The sequence below is a fragment of the Meles meles genome, chromosome 11, assembly GCF_922984935.1.
Source record: "Meles meles chromosome 11, mMelMel3.1 paternal haplotype, whole genome shotgun sequence".
Classification (NCBI taxonomy): domain Eukaryota; kingdom Metazoa; phylum Chordata; class Mammalia; order Carnivora; family Mustelidae; genus Meles; species Meles meles.
The window spans coordinates 10,256,120-10,277,805 of NC_060076.1; the positions used below are offsets into that span (position 1 = coordinate 10,256,120).

At 41.1% G+C, this 21,686-nt stretch overlaps 1 protein-coding gene across 6 annotated transcripts in view; it reads left to right on the forward strand.

The window, feature by feature from the left end:
• Nucleotides 1–21,686, forward strand: part of NR6A1 (nuclear receptor subfamily 6 group A member 1) — a 230,471-nt gene that overhangs the window by 192,342 nt on the left and 16,443 nt on the right. For 2 of the 6 annotated variants that reach the window (XM_046021988.1, XM_046021991.1), the window contains 4 exons: nucleotides 61–291; nucleotides 10,967–11,022; nucleotides 19,303–19,457; nucleotides 21,089–21,316. In XM_046021988.1, coding sequence (XP_045877944.1) covers nucleotides 61–291; nucleotides 10,967–11,022; nucleotides 19,303–19,457; nucleotides 21,089–21,316 — 670 coding nt within the window. Of the gene's footprint in view, nucleotides 1–48; nucleotides 292–10,966; nucleotides 11,023–19,302; nucleotides 19,458–21,088; nucleotides 21,317–21,686 lie in introns of all 6 variants that reach the window. The other 4 variants (XM_046021986.1, XM_046021990.1, XM_046021989.1 and 1 more) reach the window with 3 other exon arrangements.

Here is a 21,686-nt window from a genome sequence, read left to right on the forward strand (position 1 = left end):
CAGGCTTAAAGCCATTATTTCCATGTGTTCTGATTTGAATATGTTCAGTTTCTGTTCCAGATGATCGGGCTGAACAACGAACCTGTCTCATTTGTGGGGACCGTGCCACAGGCTTGCACTATGGAATCATCTCCTGTGAAGGCTGCAAGGGATTTTTCAAGCGGAGCATTTGCAACAAGCGGGTATATCGGTGCAGTCGTGACAAGAACTGTGTCATGTCTCGGAAGCAGAGAAACAGGTGCCAGTACTGCCGTCTGCTCAAATGCCTCCAGATGGGGATGAATCGGAAGGGTGAGTGGTGCTTGTGGCTCGACTACGCACTTTACCATCACTTTACCTTTAGAGTTAGCTATTAAGCCTTGGAGTTTTTCATTTCCCAGGCCTGCACTATATGGCAGGTCTTGTCCCATGTGCTCATAACCCCCAAAACACACTTGACACAGTTTCTGCCTACAGGGATTTCCCAGACTAGGTGGGGAGAAAGACTGGGTGAGATGTTACAGATTCTATGAGAATGAATTCACAGGCTCCAATTGGCAAGACCCCAATTAACAACCAAGTCCTAACTCGGATTAATACTCCACTAGTTCTTCTTTCAGAGCATAATGACAGGAAGTGGGGATTTTAGATGAAGAAGCAAAAAGGCAGTATGTCACCTGAATGTGGTATCATTTTGCTTGCTACAAATCATGGCATACTCAGGAGGCTGGGCATGCCCAGAAATCTGCAACCAGATTGGTGAAGAGTTTGGGATTTATTGGGAAGCTTTTCGAGAGCTGATAGCCTGAGATTATGTGAATAAACCAATATTCTAAGAGGGTTATCCAAGGGGGCAGGCTTTGAAGAATGGATTGGTGTGGGGAAAGCAGAAAGGCCACCTAGAAAGTTTTTAGAAGAGTCCAGAAGAAAGGTGTGAAGAATGGAGGCGCAGGAAAAGTAATGGCACAAGTGGGGAGATGTGGGGAAGCTTACCTGATGGGAGTTGGTAACACACTGGGTATTGCGCAGCATCAGAAGTTGAAGTTGCAGACTTGGAATAATAGTAATGGCCCCACCAGAAAAAAAAAAAAAAAAACAAAAAAAAACAAACAGCCAAAAAAAAAAAAAAACCCAAAAAACCCTACCAGGCTAAAAAGGCAGGGTGGGGCAAAATGTTGGCCTTGGCTGTGCATTGTTTGAGGTATCTAAGGAGGACACACACAGTGTCCATCACGGAATTGGGTATGTAGGACTGGAACTGAAGTGAAAAGTCCTGCCTTGAAGTGGATGTTTGTGGAACTGTTCGCAATCAGATGGTAAAATTTTGTTAGTGAGTAGAAATCACCTAGAGAGAACTTGGATACAGAAGAGGAGAGGGCCAATGTCAGAAACTCCGTATTTTCATGGAGGGTAGAGAGTAGTACAGTATAGCTCAGTAGAAAGAACGGAGGCAAAGGTTGGTGACAGACTGCTCTGTGACCTTTGGCAGTTTGCCTTCTGTCCCTAATGCTCAATTATCTTACCTTTAAAATAGTATGATAATACTTAACCTTTCAGAGTTCTCTAGAGGATTAAATATGACAACGTATATCTACTCAGGAAGGTACTAGGGGGTTCATAATAGTAGTGTATAGGGGTAGGAGTTAGGTTTAGCGAACTATTCAAGTTGGATTTGTCACATTAATAAATGCAGACTATCAGATATTCAGACTTTTTTTTACTGTGTGTGGGATAAGAAGGATCTTTTGAAAATTTGCTCATTATGAAGGTAAGAAAGTTATAGAAGGGCATTAAGATAAATTTAGGTCATTTATAATTTATTTATAATACTAATATTTATTGATTACTATTTATATTAGAGAACTCTTATACACTTTTCATTCATTATGCCATTGAATATGCACCTATTATTAAATATAACCCTCAGTTTAGGGGTACCTGGCTGTCTCAGTTGGTAGAATGTTGCAGTTCTTGATCTTGGGGTCACGAGTTCAAGCCCTAAGCTGGGTGTAGAGATAACTTAAAAATAAAATCTTTTTCTTTTCTTTCTTTTTTTAAGAATTACCTTTTTTTTTTTTTTTTTTTTTTTTTTTTTTAGATTTTATTTGTTTGATGGAGAGTTAGAGGGGGGACACAAGCATGGGGAGTGGGAGAAGGAGAAGCAGGCTTCCCCTGAGCAGGGAGCCTGATGGGGGGCTCAATCACAGGATCCTGGGATCATGATCTGAGCCGAAGGCAGTCGCTTAATGACTGAGCCATCCAGGTGCCCCTAAAAATCTTTAAAAAAATATTACCCTCAGTTTATATATGCAGTTGGGGGGGGTAAAATGACTTACCAGTAGATAGATTAGTTGGTAATAATTGATTATGTTGGTAATAATTATTAGTTGTAGTTTGTTACTAATCAAGCAGAGCTTGTACCTAACTATCCACATGGACAACATGTCTATCATATGGCATAGCTACTTGCGTGATGGAATAGCCTGTGTTCACTGGATGATAAATACCTATAATAGAGCATTTAAAAACTTAACAACTTTGTCCTGTATTTCTGATCTCATCTTCTGTCTGGAACTTTCTTCCTGTGCCTCAAGCCTGCTTTGCATTATCCTGCCTGTGCTCAGGTTCTTTCCTTTGCCTGGAAGTCCTCTCCCTTCCCCACTCTTTCCCACCAGTACCAATAGGTAATGCCTGAAGAGATGGTCTGTGGGCATCTACCCACTTTCATCTGATTTGGTCTTGGTCTCATTTTCTCGTCTCCCTTTTTTGTTTTAACTGTATTTTATCAAAGCACATTTATGGGTTGCCTTCTTGACTCTCTCTGATGACTCATCCTCCTTATTCAGTTGGAGTGTGAGATTCTGGCACTTCTAACCAAAATCTCCTATTTCAGGGAAGAAGCAGCTTAACAACTTAAATTCCTGTAGCCATAGCCAGAAGATGACACGGGGAGTGTGAGGGGTGGGAACTGCCTTCCTATGTCCATTTTCATGCATTACAAGAGGCTTAGTTGCCTTGAGAAGGCTGCCTCTCGGAGAGAAACCCTGCCACCTCCTGGTTGGTGCTGAGAAAGCAGAATTAAAATTACAGTTGCCACTGGAATGTTTTTGGATTGGTAGAACTGTCCCGTATGGAACTGTAGCGTTTGACATAATTTTATGCATTTGTCAAAGCCTATAGAATATACACCACCAAAGAAGTGAATTTTACTGTATATAAATTTGCTTATAAACAACCAGTATATGGGGAAAAGACAGAATGTAGACTGTGATAAATGAATCACATAGCTACACTGAAGGGAATGGGAGAGAAAGGATCTGACCTTGGGAAATAGTGTTTTAGCTATATACTGTACACTGTAGGACTGAAGACAAAAAACTGTATACAAACAAAGCTCTCTAGTTTGTAAATTTACTTCTCTCAAGGTTATGGGTTGGGAATTCTGGCACTGTTTGTATACTAGAGCTGAACAAACAAGTGCATGTACTGATGATGAAAGTTAGGTTGCTCACATCAGAGAAAAAAGTTATAAATCAGGAAGGGGAAGGCTGAACTGAAACCTCTGGTGCTAGATTGGAAGCATCAGTATGTACTCAAGGTTAGGAGAAAAGATTTAGAAAAGCCAGATCTTGGTTTCCAAATATCAGTAAAAGGAATAAGGACTCTTTGGAGAAGGGGTTGATTTAAGCATTGAGGCAGGGAAAACATAAGAGGAGCCTGGAGTGTTTTTCTGATGCCAGAAAGTTAGAATGTGCTGTAGGGGGCAGGGCATTATCAAAAGGTCAGAGAGGTCAACCAAAAAGCACTTTGAGTAGCCAAAGTTGGAAAAACTTGAGCAACAAAATAACTATGTATTAGTTTATAACCCAAAGAATAAAATATCCATGAGTTCATACTGATAGAACTAACTGAATAAATAGAGGAGTGACCGTTCTTTCTCATAGAAAAATTATAAGTTTAGAAGGCATATGGGAAATAGAAAATCACCATTAAAAAAAACCAGTAACAATTGCTGTAGGCAGAATTGACTTATGGATGCTAAATAAGATAGCATAGTTTTAAACAGAATGAGAGTATTTGCATAGCCCCAAAATATTTAGTAATTACAAAGGGAAAAATAGTAACTTTCAGTAGAGAATTCTGACAGCGCTTTAGCCAAGCAGGCAGAGTCAATATCACCAGTGTATTTACACTGCTGTCATATGCCCCCTGGTATGATAACGTAAAGACACATAGACACACAGGGATGGATTCATTCCCAATCTACTCATGAGGAAACAGGCAAACCCAAATTGAAAGACATTCTTCAAAATAACTGACATTTTTTTTTTCAAAGACTACATTTGACAGCACTTGAGACTAAGGCAGACACTTAACCAACTGAGCTACTCAGGTACCCCTAAAATAACTGACATTATGCAGAATATTCTCAAAAGTGTCAGGGTCACAAAAGACAAGGAAAGACTAAGAAAGATTGAAGGAAACTATGGAGACATGACAACCATATGCATTGTTGAATCCAGGATTGGATTCTGGAACAGAAGAGGACATCAGTGGAGAAATCTGAATATTAAGTTTATACTTCGGTCAATATTATTATGCTAAAGTTAATTTCTTAGTTTTGACGAATAGTCTGTGGGTTATGTAAAATGTTAACCGATGGGGAAGCTGGGTATAGAGTATATAGGAATTCTCTGTACTATTTTTTTTTTTTTGTAACTCTTCTGTAAGTCTAAACATACCCCAAAACTTTTTAAAATGTTCAAAAAATTTCAGCTGACATGTGTGAGTCAGCCTTCTCTAGTCCCTCATCTCTGGACAGAGATATATCTTCATACCTGGAATTTAGCTAGTCAGGAAATTAGTTAGCAAGACAGTGAGGGAAATTTAAATAAGGGTGGTGAGTAGAGGCTGGGTCCCATCTGTCCATCTTCACTACTACCCCATTACCCCCCAGACACCAACTGCTCACCCATCTTGCAGCCTTCAGGGTGAATTCTGGCTCCTCGGAATGATTTTCAAAGCCCCTCTGACGCTGGCATCAGTCGCTTCATCCCTTCTCCCTTTGCTGCCCCCCATGCAATGCACATTCCATCCTAATTCTCCGAAAACTCAATGATGTTTCATGTTTGGGGGGCTTTGCACATGTGGTTCCATCTTCCTGAATGAGTTACCCTCTCCTCTTCACTTGGTTGTATACACTTTTCTTTGGAGGCTCAGCTTTTCTTTGTAACATCCTCTAACCAGCTTTCTCTGACACCACCCCTCAACCAGAAAGCTGACCCTCCTGGACTTCCATAGCCCCTTTTGCCCTCCGCCATAGCCCTAATTACCTTGAGCTATCTTTGTTTCCTTTTCTGTTCCCCCCCATTATTAGTCAGTGTGGCCCTCAAGGGCTATGCCAAGTCCTACGTTCCTCCTGTCCTTCACCAGTTAACCAAGATGAGTAAGATGCTTTCTGGTTTGGTGGATTTACTCTGGTGGGGGGGCCAGAGCATGAAGCAGAATGGGGGAAATACTGTTAATTTCATCTGAGGCAAGAGGAAGTTACACTGAACCTCATGAGGGAATTTATTCAGTGCAGAAATTAATGTGGAAAAAAATTATTTGAGAAAATTTAAACTAACTTACTCATCTCATAACTTACTAGTTAACTAGTTAAAAAGTAAAAAGGTTAAGGAAAATTTCTTTGAAGGGGTTGATGTCATCGTGAGAATGACTCTGTAGCATTGCCATACTGCTGTACCAGGATTAAAATGGAGCACCAAGAAATCCCAAGTGAGAATATTTGAGCAGAATCTTGAAGGCATAGAAGTTCATGCTCCTTACAAGCTTAAATAAGTATGTATGTATGTATGTATTTTTAAGTAATTTCCGCACCCAGTGTGGGCCTTGAAGTCACAACCCCAAGATGAAGACTTGCACGCTCTCTGACTGAGCCAGCCAGGCATCCCTTAAGAGCTTTTTTTTTTTTTTTTAAAGATTTTATTTATTTGACAGACAGAAATCACAAGTAGGCAGAGAGGCAAGCAGAGAGAGAGGGGGAAGCAGGCTCCCTGCTAAGCAGAGAGCCTGATGCGGGGCTCGATCCCAGGACCCTGAGATCATGACCTGAGCCGAAGGCAGAGGCTTAACCCACTGAGCCACCCAGGTGCCCCCCCACTTAAGAGCTTTTTAAAAACAACTCCCCTTCTTGCTCTCTCCAAGCATGAGAGAGAGAAAAGGAGGGAGGGGAATAGAGGGTGAAAGGAAAGTGTGTGTGTTTATATATATTTTCTTAACTGTTTGGGAGGAAGTTAAAGACATCATTCCTCTTTGCTTTCTAACATAACCACAGTACTATTATCAAAATCAGGAACTTTAACATGGCATAAACTGTAATCTAATTAGCAAACCTTATTCAAATTTCACCAATTATTTCAGTGTCCTTATAGCAGTGTATTTTTTGTGATCCAGGAGCCATTCCAGGATCATGCATTACATTTAGCTTTTATAAAGTCTTTTTGATCTCCTTTAATATGAAATGATTCCTTTTTTTTTTTTGTCTTGAATAATTGTTAATTTCGAAGAAAACAAGTAGACTATTCCTCAACTTGGTCTTGTCAGTTTGCTCACAGTACAATCAAGTTATGCATTTTTCCAAGAATGCCACAACGACGATGTTGGGTCCTTTTGTGCATTCTATCAAGAGTGTGTGGTATAGCTTTGCTCTGCTATTGGTCATGTTGACTTGAATTACTTGGTGGCAGTGATGTCACTTAGATAAGGTGGTGTTGCCAGACTTCCCCACCTTCTGGTACAGGCAACAATGTGTGCAGAGATGAAGATGGGGAACCCCAGAAAAACCAGATCATTGGAGTGTCTTAAATGATAAGCTAGAGAGCTAAGGTTGACCCCATAGACCAAAGGGAGTCACCAGTGCATTTTGAGCAGGACTTTGATACAGTTAGTTTTATGTCTTACTCTCCTTTCCGTTTTGGGGTTTGGTTTGGCTGCCTAAGCCTAAGTGAGAAATGGTAGATACATGAGTTCTACAGCAGAAAAAGTATTCGTACTTCTTTTAAGCAGGTAGAAGAATATAGCTGCTGCCACTCAGACTTGGATAAGAGATACAGCAAAACCATTCCTGTGATCTTATACCCAGAAGCCGTTTGTTTTTGTTTTTTTCCAGATCAGTTCACTATCAGATTTTCAGCCCCATTGAGAAACTTGCTCAGTATAGCATATAGAATCAGAGTTAAGAAAAGTTAGAAATAGCTAAGATATAGAAACTGCTACAGAAGTATAGCAGTTAAGACAATACATATAAACCTAAACTAAAATTCCCCACTCTGTCAGTTTTTTCCTGAATGGTCTTGAACAAGTCCCTTAACCTCTCTGAGCTTCAGGTTTTTTCATCTCTATACTACATAGGATAATAATAATGTAGACCTTCCAGGAATCATATGTGATACCATATATGTGAATATATTATAAGCTTTAAACTGTGATCCAAGTTTTTGTTTTGACAGGAGCACTGTGACATATTGTATTATTTCCCACACTTCAGACAGTTTCATGCCATCTTGACAAATTTTACCATCTTTGACCAAACCAGTACTGTTGTTTATTTCATCTTTATTTTTTTTTTTAAGATTTTATTTATTTGAGAGAGAGAGCAAGAGAGAGTGAGCCTGAGCCAGAGGAGGGGCAGAGGGAGAAGCAGATGCCCCACCAAGCGGGGAGCCCAATGTGGGGCTTGATCCTGGGACTCGGGGATCCTAACCTGAGTTGAAGGCAGACACCCAACCGAGCCACCCAAGTGCCCCTATATTCTTCTTTAAATCATATTTTAAGAAAATCAAAGTTACTTTTCAAAGGGAATTTTTTATCACCTCAGTGGCTGGAAAATCAGTGTATTTTATTTTATTTTTTTTTTTAAGATTTTATTTATTTATTTGACAGACAGAGATCACAAGTAGGCAGAGAGGCAGGCAGAGAGAGGGGAGGAAGCAGGCTCCCTGCTGAGCAGAGAGCCCGATGCGGGACTCGATCCCAGGACCCCAAGATCATGACCTGAGCAGAAGGCAGAGGCTTAACCCACTGAGCCACTGAGGTGCCCCTGTATTTTATTTTTTTAAGATTTTATTTATTTATTTGACAGAGAGATCACAAGTAGGCAGAGAGGCAGGCAGAGAGAGAGAGGAGGAAGCAGGCTCCCCACTGAGCAGAGAGCCCGATGGGGGACTCAATCCCAGGACCCTGGGACCATGACCTGAGCCAAAGGCAGAGGCTTTAACCCACTGAGCCACCCAGGCGCCCCGGAAATCGTGTATTTTAATTAATGTTAGGGTAGTGTAATTAAGAGTTTATGCAGCTATGGTATATGGACATACTATGGGGAAAACTAGTTGTGGAAAGAAGTCTGGTCTTAATCTAATAGTCTGGATTCCAACCCTGATTCTGCTGTTTAGTTTCTGTTACCGTAAACCAAATAGTTCATTCTTCTGAGCCTTATTATATTCATTCGTTCAATGGGAGTGATGCTGACACTTCCCTCATGGGTTTGTTTTACACAAGATGGTACCTAAAACATAGTACATGTCCATCATATGTGAATTTCCTTAGTCCAAGGGGTGGGAGGGTTGAGAGATAACATGAGCTTTTAAATATCAGAACAAAAAATTGGTAAGTTGTAAATCTTTAAGATCTGTGGCCCTTAAAAAAAAAAAAAAAGAAAAACCTGTTCAGTTTCTTCCTCACCTCCAAGACAGAGTGAGATATCAAGTAAAATGTATTCGGTGTTGGATCTGCTGCTGATAGATCTTTATTCTGCACCTGTGAGCTGAAGCAAAGACATAGAAAACTCAGTACTGATATAGAAGTGTCCGAAGTCTATCATTGACTCTAGAACAGCAGAGAGGGAATTTTAAGGATTTTTAAGCTTGCAGTTAGGTTGAAAGAGATCTCCAGACAAAAACCAGTATGCATCTGATTCTAATAAAAGCTGTGAATGTTTCCCACTCCAACTCCACAGCAGCCTTGTAAAGAAGATTATGTTGTCTCTGTTTCACAGATGAAGATGTTAAGGCTCCATCAAAGCTGGCACTAGAACCTTGGTTTTTTAATTACTGTGTACATAGAAAAGAGGCTGGTTAGAGGGAAGGTTAGTTACTGAATACCTATGCTTGTTGCTTTAGCTATGTTATTTTTTACGTAATCCTCAGTAAAACTTCGAAGACAGGGTCCAGTAGCCCCATTTATTCTTCAAGAAACTGAGGTGAAGAAACTTGCCTGTAGTTACACAGACCAGGCAAAAACCAGATTTATTTATTTTTAAAAGATTTTTTTAATGTATTTATTTTTGTGAGAGAATGCACACTAGTGGGATTAGGGGTGAGGAACAGAGGGAGAAGCAGGCTCCCCACTGAGCAGGGAGCCCATGTGGGATTTGATCCCAGGTCTCTGGGATCATGACCTGAACTGAAGGCAGACGCTTCACAGACTGAGCCACAGAGGTGCCCCCAAAACTGGATTTAGACAAGCTTGTCTAATTCTGAAATGTGTAATCTTCTAAGAATACCGAGGATGATGTCTAAGGAAAATGAACTTCCTCTTAGCCTTTCAGTTACCACAGGAACTGAGCGTTATGCTTAGAACCCTCAATCCTGCCCCCAAAGACTTTCTAGATTCTTCATGTTAATTTTTTTGGAAGAAGGTACATTATTTATATATGTATATGTATATATAGCAGAGCTTACTGTCATATGATGCTTTTTGCTTATCTTCTGTTGTTAACATTGTCTCCTCCAAGCTAGCCTCCACAGCAGCCATCACAAAGATTTTTTCAAAAATGCCAACCTGACCACATCCGCTGCATTCCGTCTTACCCTCAGCTTCTTCTGCTGAAGTTCATACTCTTACCCTGACATGAGAGGCTATCTCTGATCTGGCCCCAGTTGGCCTCTTCAACTTCCAAGTTCCATCTCTTGCTACTCTACACACGCACGCACACACACACGCACACACATACACACGTTGGGACAGAGGGAGAGAGAGAATCCCAAGCAAACTCCACATACAGTGCACAGCCCTACACAGGGCCCGAGATCATGACCTGAGCCAAAACCAAGAGTCTGATGCTTAACGGAGTGAGCTATCGAGGCACCCCTTTATTGACTGCTTTTGTAGGGAGAAGCCAGTCAGATCAATCCAGACTCAAACTTAGCCTGGAAATAAAAAAGTACTTTTTTTTTTTTAAAGATTTTATTTTTTATTTGGTAGACAGAGAGGCAGGCAAGAGAGAGAGGAGGAAGCAGGCTCCCTGCTGAGCAGAGAGCCCGATGCGGGTCTTGATCCCAGGACCCTGGAATCATGACCTGAGCCAAAGGCTGAGAGGCTTTAGCCCACTGAGCCATGCAGGTGCCCCCGAAAAAACTTTCTTTAACAATGGAAATATTCTGGGCGCCTGCGTGGCTAAGTTGGTTGAGCATCTGCTGTCAGCTCAGATCGCGATCCCAGAGTTCTGGGATCGAGTCCCACAGGCAGGGAACCTGCTTCTCCCTCTGCCTGTTCTGTGTGCTGCTCCCCCTGCTTGTGCTCCCTCTTTCTCTGACAAATAAATAAAATCTTAAAAAAATAAAATACAATAAAAATGGAAATGTTCTATTCCTCTCTTTGAATTTACTGAAGCCTTCAGATGCATCATCCTGGTGAGATATTCATAATTGTGCACAGGACTATTAATAATGTCGTCACCTTTGCTGAGCATTTTAAATGTATGCAGGTGTGCAGTATGTGTCCATTGCCTTGGGGGCTCAGAAGAATCTGTTGCTTATGAGGTAGCCTACAATAATGCAAAGTGTATGTACTTTGGTCCAGAAAGACCTCTGTTTTAGTCTTGATTTCACCAATTACTACCTCGTGCTTTTGGCCAAATAAATTCTCTTTCTGTGCTTAGATTTCTGTGGGTATGCTTTTGACTGTCTTGACTTATGTTTCCTTCCAGCAATCAGAGAAGATGGCATGCCCGGAGGCCGAAATAAGAGCATCGGGCCCGTCCAGGTGAGTTCTAGGCCCCAGTCCTTGTCATCTGTCCTGGAAGCCCAGTGCTTTCCATGTTCCTGTAGCCACTTACCTTGATCCTCTCACCTCCTGATGGGGGGAGCCATCTTGCTTTCATTACCGTAAAATTGTTTTTAGAGCCTGGTTATGAAAGTGCTTTGAAAATCTTAAATATGTAACATAATGATTAAAGCTTTTCTTGTGATTCTCTCAACCTATCCCAAGGATTTCACAGGAAATGAATCTAATTCTGGTTCTAAACCAGCCAGAGGATTTTTATGTCAATCACTCAAGGTTGTTGGTAACTTAGCCTAGCAGAAATCAGTAAGACTACTTTGCTGTTCAATGTCTCTAAAGATATATCAGCGGAAAGTTCATTGCCTTACTTGTAGAATAAGAATAATAATAACCATTCTATCCCACCGATATTTAAGTACTTACTGTGTGCAGGTCCTTTGTACTGTGAACTCAGTCTAGTGGGAGAGACAGATGTGTGAATGGGCATCCGAGTATAGTGAATGGTAACAGAGGATGCCCAGGGAGTACAGAAAGGAGGGACTTTTTTTTTTTAATTGGAGCATGGTTGGGAACTGAAGACATTTAGGGAAGCCTTCCTAGAGGAGGTAAAGTTTGAACCGAGTCTTGAAGGAAAAGGAGGAATTAGCTATGCTGGGAAGGGTTGGGGAGCCAAATATCTTCTGTTACTGCTAGACAGAACAGACAGTAAAAAGAGCACAAGATGAATCTTTAAGGAATCACAGGAAGGTGATGGAGTTGGGCTGCAGCACTGGGCACATGTAGTGGAGCGGCAGAAGAGAGGGCAGATTCCTTGAGTGTGGAATCTGTTCTCTAAAGAATGGCCTTGATTATAGTTTCTTAGCTAAATTCTTTGTAGGGCCAGCCTGCGCCAACTTGTTCTCACTTGCCAACAGAAGAACTTCATGAAGGTAGAAAATTGGATCTGTTCATGACCCAACAAGCGAATCCCTCAGCACACCAGTGAGCAGGACCATGCCTCAGGGATTATTGCTCTGGACCAAGAGGCAACTACTAAAAGCTTTTAAGTAGAGAGAGACATGGTCAGATTTGCATTTTAAAAAGATCATTCTAGGGGCACCTGGGTGGCTCAGTGGTTGAGTGACTCACCCTTGATTTCAGCTCAGGTCGTGAACTCAGGGTTGTGGAATCAAGGCCCACATCAGGCTCCTTTTTCAGAAGGGATTCTGTTGAAGATTTTTCTCTCTCCTGTTCCCTCTGCCCCCATGCACATGCTCTCTTCCTCTAAAACAAATAAATCTTTTAGAAAAGAAATTATAAAATTACAGTTAAAAAAGAAAGGGGCACCTGGGTGGCCCAGTCAGTTAAGCAGTCTGCCTTCGGCTCAGGTCCTTATCGAAGGGTCCTGGGATCGAGTCTCACATTGGGCTCCCAGCTCAGTTGGGAGTCTGCTTCTCCTTCCTCTGCCGCTCCCCCTGCTTTTGCTCTCTTTCTCTACCTCTGTCAAATAAATAAAAATAAAAAAGAAAGATCATTCTAGCAATAGCAGTGGTTTCTGAGGAGCTGGGTAAGTGTCCATGAAACTGGAACCAGAGGAAAAAGCAGTTCAAAGATTTTACAGCAGTCCAGCTAAGAGATACAGATAGTGGTTTTAAGTAGGGCAGTGGTAGTACAGTTTGAAGGGGAGAGAATAGATTCAAGAGAGATGTAATAGGAAAAATTAATAGGATTTACCCAGTTGAACGTGAGGGAATGAGAGAAAGACAGAAATTTGTAGTTATTTTGAGACATATGCCAATGAAATATGGGACAGTTCCTAGCACATATATGCACTCAATTGGGCTATGGGCATGTGCTGTATTCGTATCTTTTTTTTTTTTTTAAATCAAACATTTTGGGGCACCTAGGTGGCTCAGTCGGTTAAAGCCTCTGCCTTCAGCTCAGGTCATGATCCCGGAGTCTTGGGATCGAGCCCCACATTGGGCTCTCTGCTCAGTGGGGAGCCTGCTTCCTCCTCTCTCTGCCTGTCTCTCTTCCTACTTGTGATCTGTCAAGTAAATAAAATCTTTTTAAAATAAATAAATAATAAAACATTTTTATTCATGTTTTAATAAAAATTAGTTTATTTTGGTCTATACCCATATGTGTTCTTTTGTGTGCGTGTGGTAAAAAAAAACATAACATGAAATTTATCTCCTTAACAAATTAAGTATATGGCACAGTATTATTTGCTATATGTACATTTTTGTGCAGTAGATCTCTACAGCCTTTTCATCTTAGGGCTGAAACTGTATACCCATTGAACAACAACTCCTTATTTGCCCTTCTCCCTGTCCCTGGCAACCACCATTCTACTTCCTCTTTCTAAGAGTTTGACTACTTTTGATACCTCATATAAGTGGAATCATGCAGTATTCGTTCTTCTGTGACTTCCTTCACTTGGCATAATATCCTTAAGTTTCATCCACGTTGTAGCATATGCTAGGATTTCTAAGACTAAATATTCTGTTGTATTTATCTATTTTGTTTTGTTTATCTATTAATCCATCAATGGATATTTAAGTTGTTTCCATCTCTGGGGTGCCTGGGTAGTTCAGTGGGTTAGGCCTCTGCCTTCGGCTCAGGTCATGATCTCAGGGTCCTGAGATCGAGCCCTGCATCAGGCTCTCTGCTCACGGGAAGCCTGCTTCTCCCTCTCTCTGCCTGCCTCTCTGCCTACTTGTGATCTCTCTCTCTCTCTGTCAAATAAATAAATAAAATATTTTTAAAAAATTGTTTCCATGTCTTGGCCATTATGTATAATACCGCAGTAAATGTAGGAGGGCAGATATCTCTTAGAGGTCCTGATTTCAGTTCTTTTGGGTAAATACTCAGAAGGGGGATTACTGGGTCATATGGTAGTTTTACTTTTAATTTTTTGAGAAACCTCCATACTATTTTCCATAGTGGCCCCATCATTTTACATTCCCACCCAGCAGTGCATAAGGGTTCCAATTTTCTGTATCTTCTCTGGTATTTCTTATTTTCTGATAATGGTATTCTGGATAGTTGTGAGACAATACCTCATTATGGTTTTGATTTGCGTCAATATCAGTGATATTGAGCATCTTTTCATACACATAATTGGCTGTGCTCTTTACATGTCTTTGGAGAAGGTATTTTTTTGTATGTCTATTCAAATCTTTTGCCCATTTTTATTTTTTTTTTTAAAGATTGTATTTATTTGTCAGGGAGAGAGGGGTTGAGGGAGCACAAGCAGGGGGAACAGCAGGCAGAGGGAAAAACAGGCTCCTGACTGAGCAAGGAGCCTAATGCGTGACTCAGTCCCAGGACCCTGGGATCATGACCTGAGCCGAATGCAGATGTTTAGCTGACTAAACCACCCAAGTGTCTCTTTTGCCCATTTTAATTTTTTTTAAATGTTATTTATTTATTTTTAAAGATCTTATTTATTTATTTGACAGAGAGAGAACACAGCAAGAGAGGGAACACAAACGGGGAGTGGGAGAGGTAGAAGCAAGCTTCCCACTGAGCATGGAGCCTGATGTGGGACTCAATCCCAGAACTTCGGGATCACGACCTGAGCCGAAGGCAGATGCTTAATGACTGAGACACCCAGGCACCCTACATTTATTTATTTAACAGAGAGAGAGAGAAATAGTGAGAGGCAAACCCCAAGCAGGGGCAGTGGCAGGCAGAGGGATACGGAAGAACCAGGCTACCCACTGAGCAGGGAGGCTGGTGCAGGGCTCTATCCCAGGACTTTGGGGATAATGACCTGAGCCAAAGGCAGACGCTTAATCAACTGAGTCACCCAGGTGCTCCGTTTTTAAATAAGGTTATTTGGGGGTTTTGCTGTTGAGTTGTTGGAATTCCCAATATCTCTTGGATATTAACCTTTATCAGATAAATGGTGTGCAAATATTTTCTCTCATTGTGTATATTCCTGTTGACTTTGTGATTGCTTTGCAGAAGCTTTTTAGTTTGATGTAATTCCATTTGTCTATTTTTCTTTAATTGCCTGTACTTTGAATATCATATTCAAGAAATCATTGCTAAGGCTAGTGTCAAGAAGCTTTTTCTCGGGGCGCCTGGGTGGCTCAGTGGGTTAAGCCGCTGCCTTCAGCTCAGGTCATGATCTCAGGGTCCTGGGATCGAGTCCCGCATCTGGCTCTCTGCTCAGCGGAGAGCCTGCTTCCCTTCCTCTCTCTCTGCCTGCCTCTCTTGTGATTTCTCTCTGTCAAATAAATAAATAAAATCTTTAAAAAAAAAAAAAAACGAAGCTTTTTCTCTATGTTTTCCTTTAGGACTTTTATAGTTTCAGGTCTTATATTTAAGTCTTTAACCCATTTTGAGTTGATTTTTGTATGAAGTATAAGAACAGAATCTAATTTCCTTCTTTTGTATATGAATATCTAGTTTTCCCAGTACTGCTTGTCGAAGAGACTATTCTTATGTAGTCTTGGCAGCTTTAACTATATATACGCGGGTTTATTTGGGGGGGTCTCTGTTCTGTTCCATTGATCTGTAGGCCTGTCCTCATGCCAGTGCTATACTCTTTCAGTTACTGTAACTTTTAATGTGTTTTGAAACCAGAAAGTGTAAGACCTCTAGATTTTTGTTCTTTGTCAGGATTGTTTTGGCTATTTGGGGTTCTTTGGGTTTCCATATGAATTTTGGGATTTTTTTTTTCTATCTCTGCCAAAAATACCATTGGAATGTTGATAGGGATTGCATTGAATCTGGAGATCACCTTGGATAGTATGGATATTTTAACAATAATTGTCTTAATCTGTAAACAAAGGATGCCTTTCCATTTCTTTCTTTCTTTAATTTCTTTTTTCTTTTTTTTTTGAAGATTTTATTTATTTATTTGACAGAGAGAGACATAACGAGACAAGGAACACAAGCAGGGATAGTGGGAGATGGAGAAGCAAGGGTTCCTGCTGAGCAGGGAGCCCAATGCGGGGCTTGATCCCAGGACCCCAGGATCATGACCTGAGCCAAACGCAGACACTTAACCACTGAGCCACCCAGGCACCCCAGTATACCTTTAATTTCTTTCAGCGCTGTACAAGTCTTTCATCCTTTTGGTTAAGTTTATTCCTCAGTATCTTATTCTTTTTGATACTATTGTAACTGAGATTGTTTTCTTAATTTCCTTACCAGATTCACTGTTACTATGTAAAAATGCAGCTGACTTTTTTGTGTTGATTTTGTATCCTGAAACTTTGCTGAATTCTTTTGTTCTAACAGTTTTTTGGTTTTCTATTTATAAGATCATGTCATCTGTGAACGGAGATAATTTTACTTCTTTCTGATTTAGTTGCTATTTATTTCTTTTACATATCTAATTGCAATGGCTGGGACTTCAGTACTGTGTTGAAGAGAAATGTGAAATGTCAAAATGGGCATTTTTGCCTTGATCCTGATCTTAGAGAAAAAACTTTTAGGTTTTCATCGAGTATGATGTTAGTGTAGACTTTTCATGTATAGCCTTTATTTATAGTCATTCTTTTTATATTTAGATGTAGTAGAAAGTTTATCTATTGGAAAGAATTCTTAAAGCGTTTCCGCAATGAAAAACCTTCTCAGCATTCATTACTCAGTGTCTTTTGAGTACCCCTCTCCCACCATGGTAGGGATCTTCAGGCCCTTACGTCTCTAGACTTTCTGTTCTTTCTAGAATGGAGGGAGCTGATGCTCAGAGAAACCGATTTTATATGTCATTGCATTTGACTTTCTGATACTGAGCATATAATTTTTCCTTTCTTTCTTACTTTTTAGGGAGTGTTAGGAAGAAAGAGCTGTGTTCTCCCAAGTTCTTAACTATGTTTAATTATAATTAAAAATCAGGGATAAAATTACGATCTATTGAGTACCTCTTGTGCACTTCATCACTTTACCTTAGATTAGCCTCTCAAGTCTGACTGATTCAGTTCTGTACCCTAAGAGGGAGACCAAACTACTCAGTAGGTGGTACTAGCTTCATTTTATAGGGGAGGGAACTAAGGCTCAGAGAACTTGAGTGACGTGCCCAAGAGTACGCACCCAGTTAGGAAATGACAGATGAGATCTGAACCTAGATACAAGCCCTCCGGATATGTTCTATCCCCTTAATTTAATAGTGATTGCCCAGTGTCCTGTGGGACCCATAGGGAGGAACAGATGCAGTCCAACTTTGGCTCCCAGCTGGAATAATCTGATTTATTAAGACTGCTTCTTTTCACCCAGCTCAAGTACTTGCATGACCTCCAAGCTCTGGAATTGCTCTCAGTACCATTACTGAGGCTGCTTCAGTCAGGGTCTCAGTAGATGTCTTGTAGTTTGATGGAGTCTTTTGTCTTTACATGTCTTATAACATCTGAGATTTCAGTGTTCTAAAGATCACTAAGAGAAGAGGTTTGTTTGTTTTGTTACATGTTATTGACTAAAGAAATACTACCCCTGTAACTCAGAATACAATCTAAGTTTAAGACAAACCGTTCAACTTCTGTACCAGTTAAATGTTTCTTGTTTTCCCTCCCAAGTCCTGTGTGCTGGCTGGCTTCCAGTTCTAGATGCCTCCTGTATTGATGATCAGAGCAGCTCAAGGTTTCCTCACAGGCTGCTGGAACAAAGAGTTATGTAGGTTTGAGTCAGACGGACTTGAAAGAAAATGTCCTCCCAGGCATACTATAGGAGCAAGAAATAAAAATTTATCTGGCCCTTTAACTCCTTCCTATTCACTCTCATTCTGTGCTAAGTTTAGCAGTTAGACTTCAACTCTGATTTAAACACTTCATAGAAGATGTATTTATTCACTCCCTTTACGGTATGGTAGCAGGAGCCGTAGACTGAATACTTGGGTACTTTGGCCTCTTCCTCAAACTCCTCCCAAGACACAGGCACACAGTATGATCTTGGGCAAGTCAATTCACTTGTCTGAGCTAAAATTTCTTCTTATTTATTCTGTAGGCTTGGGAATGTCTTTCTCATCCTGAAAATCCTTGTGAAGTTTCATGGACAGTACTTAATTAGTGAACATTTGTTTATTTATCCAATGTGCATTCTTTGAGTACTTTTTTCTGGGTTCTATTATAGCTTTAGGTCTGATAGAGGGTATTTTTTTTCTTTAAAGATTTTTTTTTTAAGATTTTATTTATTTATTTGACAGCGAACACAAGTAGGCAGAGAAGCAGGCAGAGAGAGAAGGGAGGAAGCAGGCTCCCTGCTGAGCAGAAAGCCCGATGCGGGTCTCGATCCCAGGACCCTGGGATCATGACCTGAGCCAAAGGCAGAGGCTTATTAACCCACTGAGCCACCCAGGCGCCCCTTCTTTAAAGATTTTATTTATTTATTTGACAGATAGATCACAAGTAGGCAGAAAGGCAGGCAGAGAGAGAGAAGGGAGGAAGCAGGCTCTCTACTGAGCAGAGAGCTCGATGCGGGTCTCGATCCCAGGACCCTGGGATCATGACCTGAGCTGAAGGCAGAGGCTTTAACCCACTGAGCCACCCAGGCTCCCCTAATAGAGGGTATTTTTATGATACATTACCATAAGTGCTATAAAAAACAGCAGTGATGGTGAAGATATCCTTGTCAACCTTCCATAATTGTTGCTATGTGTTAAGCCCTTTTCTAACCATGTGATGATGTATTAACTAATTTAATCCTCACAACAATCCTATGAGACAGCTACTGTTATTTTCTCTATCACACGGATAATTTTTGTTCAGATTTTGAATTTAAGTTCAAATAGTTTAATGACTTGTACAACTAGAAAGTAGCAGAAATTATATTGGAACAAAGGTGGTCTGACTCTAGAATTCATCCTCTTAACTACTGTGCTATTCTTTTTATCTCAGAATACACAGAATTAGAAGTGGATAGAGGAAGGACCTAAAATTTTGTCTAAGTAGTGTAGAAGGATTCACAATGAAGGTGACATTTGAATTGGGTCTTAAAAGACAAGCAGGAGTTTGTTCTTGAAGAGTAGTGTGTCAGGGGTAGGAAAGAACAGACTCAAAGAGTGTTGAAGAACATGGAGGCTTTGTGACTTGAGAGGAGGTTAAACGGACAAGAGGAAGGCCGTGGTGAGCCATGGCGCTGGGAAGCAAGCAACTGAGCTGTCCTAAGATGAGTGAGAAGCCCTGGAGTATGGAGATGGAGGGGAGGGAATCTGGGTATCTCTCAAGAGAGATCTGGGAATCCTTATGAGGTTTAAATGAATTCTTGGTCCTAAAGAAGGAACAGAGGCTAACCCGAGCACCCAGTCTAACATGTATCAATTCCTTATCAAAGATATCAGAGGAAGAGATCGAAAGGATCATGTCTGGGCAGGAATTTGAGGAAGAAGCCAATCACTGGAGCAACCATGGTGACAGCGACCACAGTTCCCCTGGGAACAGAGCTTCAGAGAGCAACCAGCCCTCACCAGGCTCCACACTGTCCTCCAGGTGAGCTTCAAGGCAAACCACCCAAAGAGTAGACCCACAGGGAATCTCTGGGCTAGGTATTCCTGCCAGTCTGTCTCAGCCATTACACTCTTGCTCCCTCAGTCTTTTGGAGGGGGGGGGGGGGGGCAGGATGACGCAAAGCAGCATTTCACAGCATACTTTTTTTTTTTTCACAGCATACTCTTTGTTAAAGACCTTGAAAAATGTCAGCATTCTCTTAGTAGGCTAGTAAAGTGATATTGCTGCCGTCTGTGCCCATACTTTCTCTACCTAACACAATACCATTTTAGATGTAGCTCTTCTCTCACACTGATCACGGAAATAAAACACACCACATTGACAGTATTGAATTAAGTTCTCATTTCTCTGTCTCAGCAAGAGTGAAGATTTTCACTTTATAAGTTTCAAGAAACTGAAAATTTTTAAGCTAATTAAATTTGCTGCTATCGTGGAATACTAATTTGGAGACTCTTGGTTCAAGAATATTATCTTAAGTTAGTCGCTACGTATAAAAAATGTAGCCATCAACTACCAGGATAGATTTCCTTTTTTGCAGAAATCTTTCTTAGAGGAAACAGATTGATAAACTTTTTCTGTGAAGGCCAGATAATAAATATTTTAGGCTTTGTGGGCCACACAGTCTGGGTCTCAACTACTCAGCCCTACCATTACAGAGCAAAAGCAGCCAGAGACTATATAAATGATGGAATGTGACTGTGTTCCATTAAACTTTATTTACCAAATGGGCCATAGGCTACAGTTCGTCAACCCCTGTTACAGCAAATGCATATAGGATTTTGGATTTTAGGTGAGGATTTTTGTTTTGGGTGACAGAGTGGTTAGATTTCTCCAGGAAAGAGAAGATAAGAATCTGCCTTTCTCTTGGTATTTTGTTATAACTTTTATTCATTTGGTTGTTCCTTTTTTGTTCCTTCCTTTAAATGTTTAGGGAGTTCATGCCACATTCTTTGCCAGATTCCATGTCAGATTCCTTGCTAGGTGGTGGGTTTGTTTTATGGCCTGGCAAGGCCCTTAGCCTGTCTATGCCTTAGTTTTCCTAACAGTAAGAAAAATACATACCCCCACATTTGTGGATCATAGTTTGTGAGTATCCATTAAAATCTCTTTAAACATGGGGTGCCTGGGTGGCTCAGTGGATTAAGCCGCTGCCTTTGGCTCAGGTCATGGTCTCAGGGTCCTGGGATCGAGCCCCGCATCGGGCTCTCTGCTCTGCAGGGAGCCTGCTTCCTCCTCTCTCTCTGCCTGCCTCTCTGCCTACTTGTGACCTCTCTCTCTGTCAAATAAATAAATAAAAATCTTTAAAAAATAAAAAAAAAATTAAAAAAATAAAAAGATTTAAAAAAAAAAATCTCTTTAAACGTGACACCTATACAAAGAATTTATTCAACCACTCTTTATTCAGTACCTATTTTGCCAGGTCCTGGATGTCCAGTGATAAGTCACACATACACACACTTGCAAAGTGTCCCTGTCTAGTGGGGGAGACATGCAGGTAACCATTAATTATGTCCCTGATGAAGACAGACTGCATGGCCAAAAAACACCCTAGCCACCTTGAGCAGACAGTAGACCTGCTATGGTTCTGCTTGACATGAGACTTTTCTCTTCAGTAGGTCTGTGGAACTAAATGGATTCATGGCATTCAGGGAGCAGTACATGGGGATGTCTGTGCCTCCACACTACCAATACATACCGCACCTTTTTAGCTATTCTGCCCACTCGCCACTCCTGCCCCCACAAGCTCGCAGCCTGGATCCCCAGTCATACAGTCTGATTCACCAGCTGGTGTCAGCCGAGGACCTGGAGCCACTGGGCACGCCCATGTTGATCGAAGATGGGTGAGTGCCCCGTTTAGCCCTTACAACTTCACAATGACCCTTACCCCACACCCACCTTCATCCCTGGCTGCTAATACCATAGGCTCTGAAATGAGTCAGGGGGGTAATGAGTAATGACTCGCCTCAGAGGACAAATCTGTATTTATTTTTGAAGTCAGCAATCCCGTGTTTTTCTCTTGAGCATCTTTTTTCAGAGTTGGGGCTGTTTCTTAATCCTTAGGGAATTGGGACTAAAGGACTTTTGTTTCTGCTTGGGTTTAGGTAAGCCATGCCTTGAAGTGGCCTGAGTGCTTCTCTGGCTCTGAGCCAGATATGAGCTGTAATTCTGGGAGTAATTCTACAGCAAGTCTAGGCTCCTGAACAAGGCATT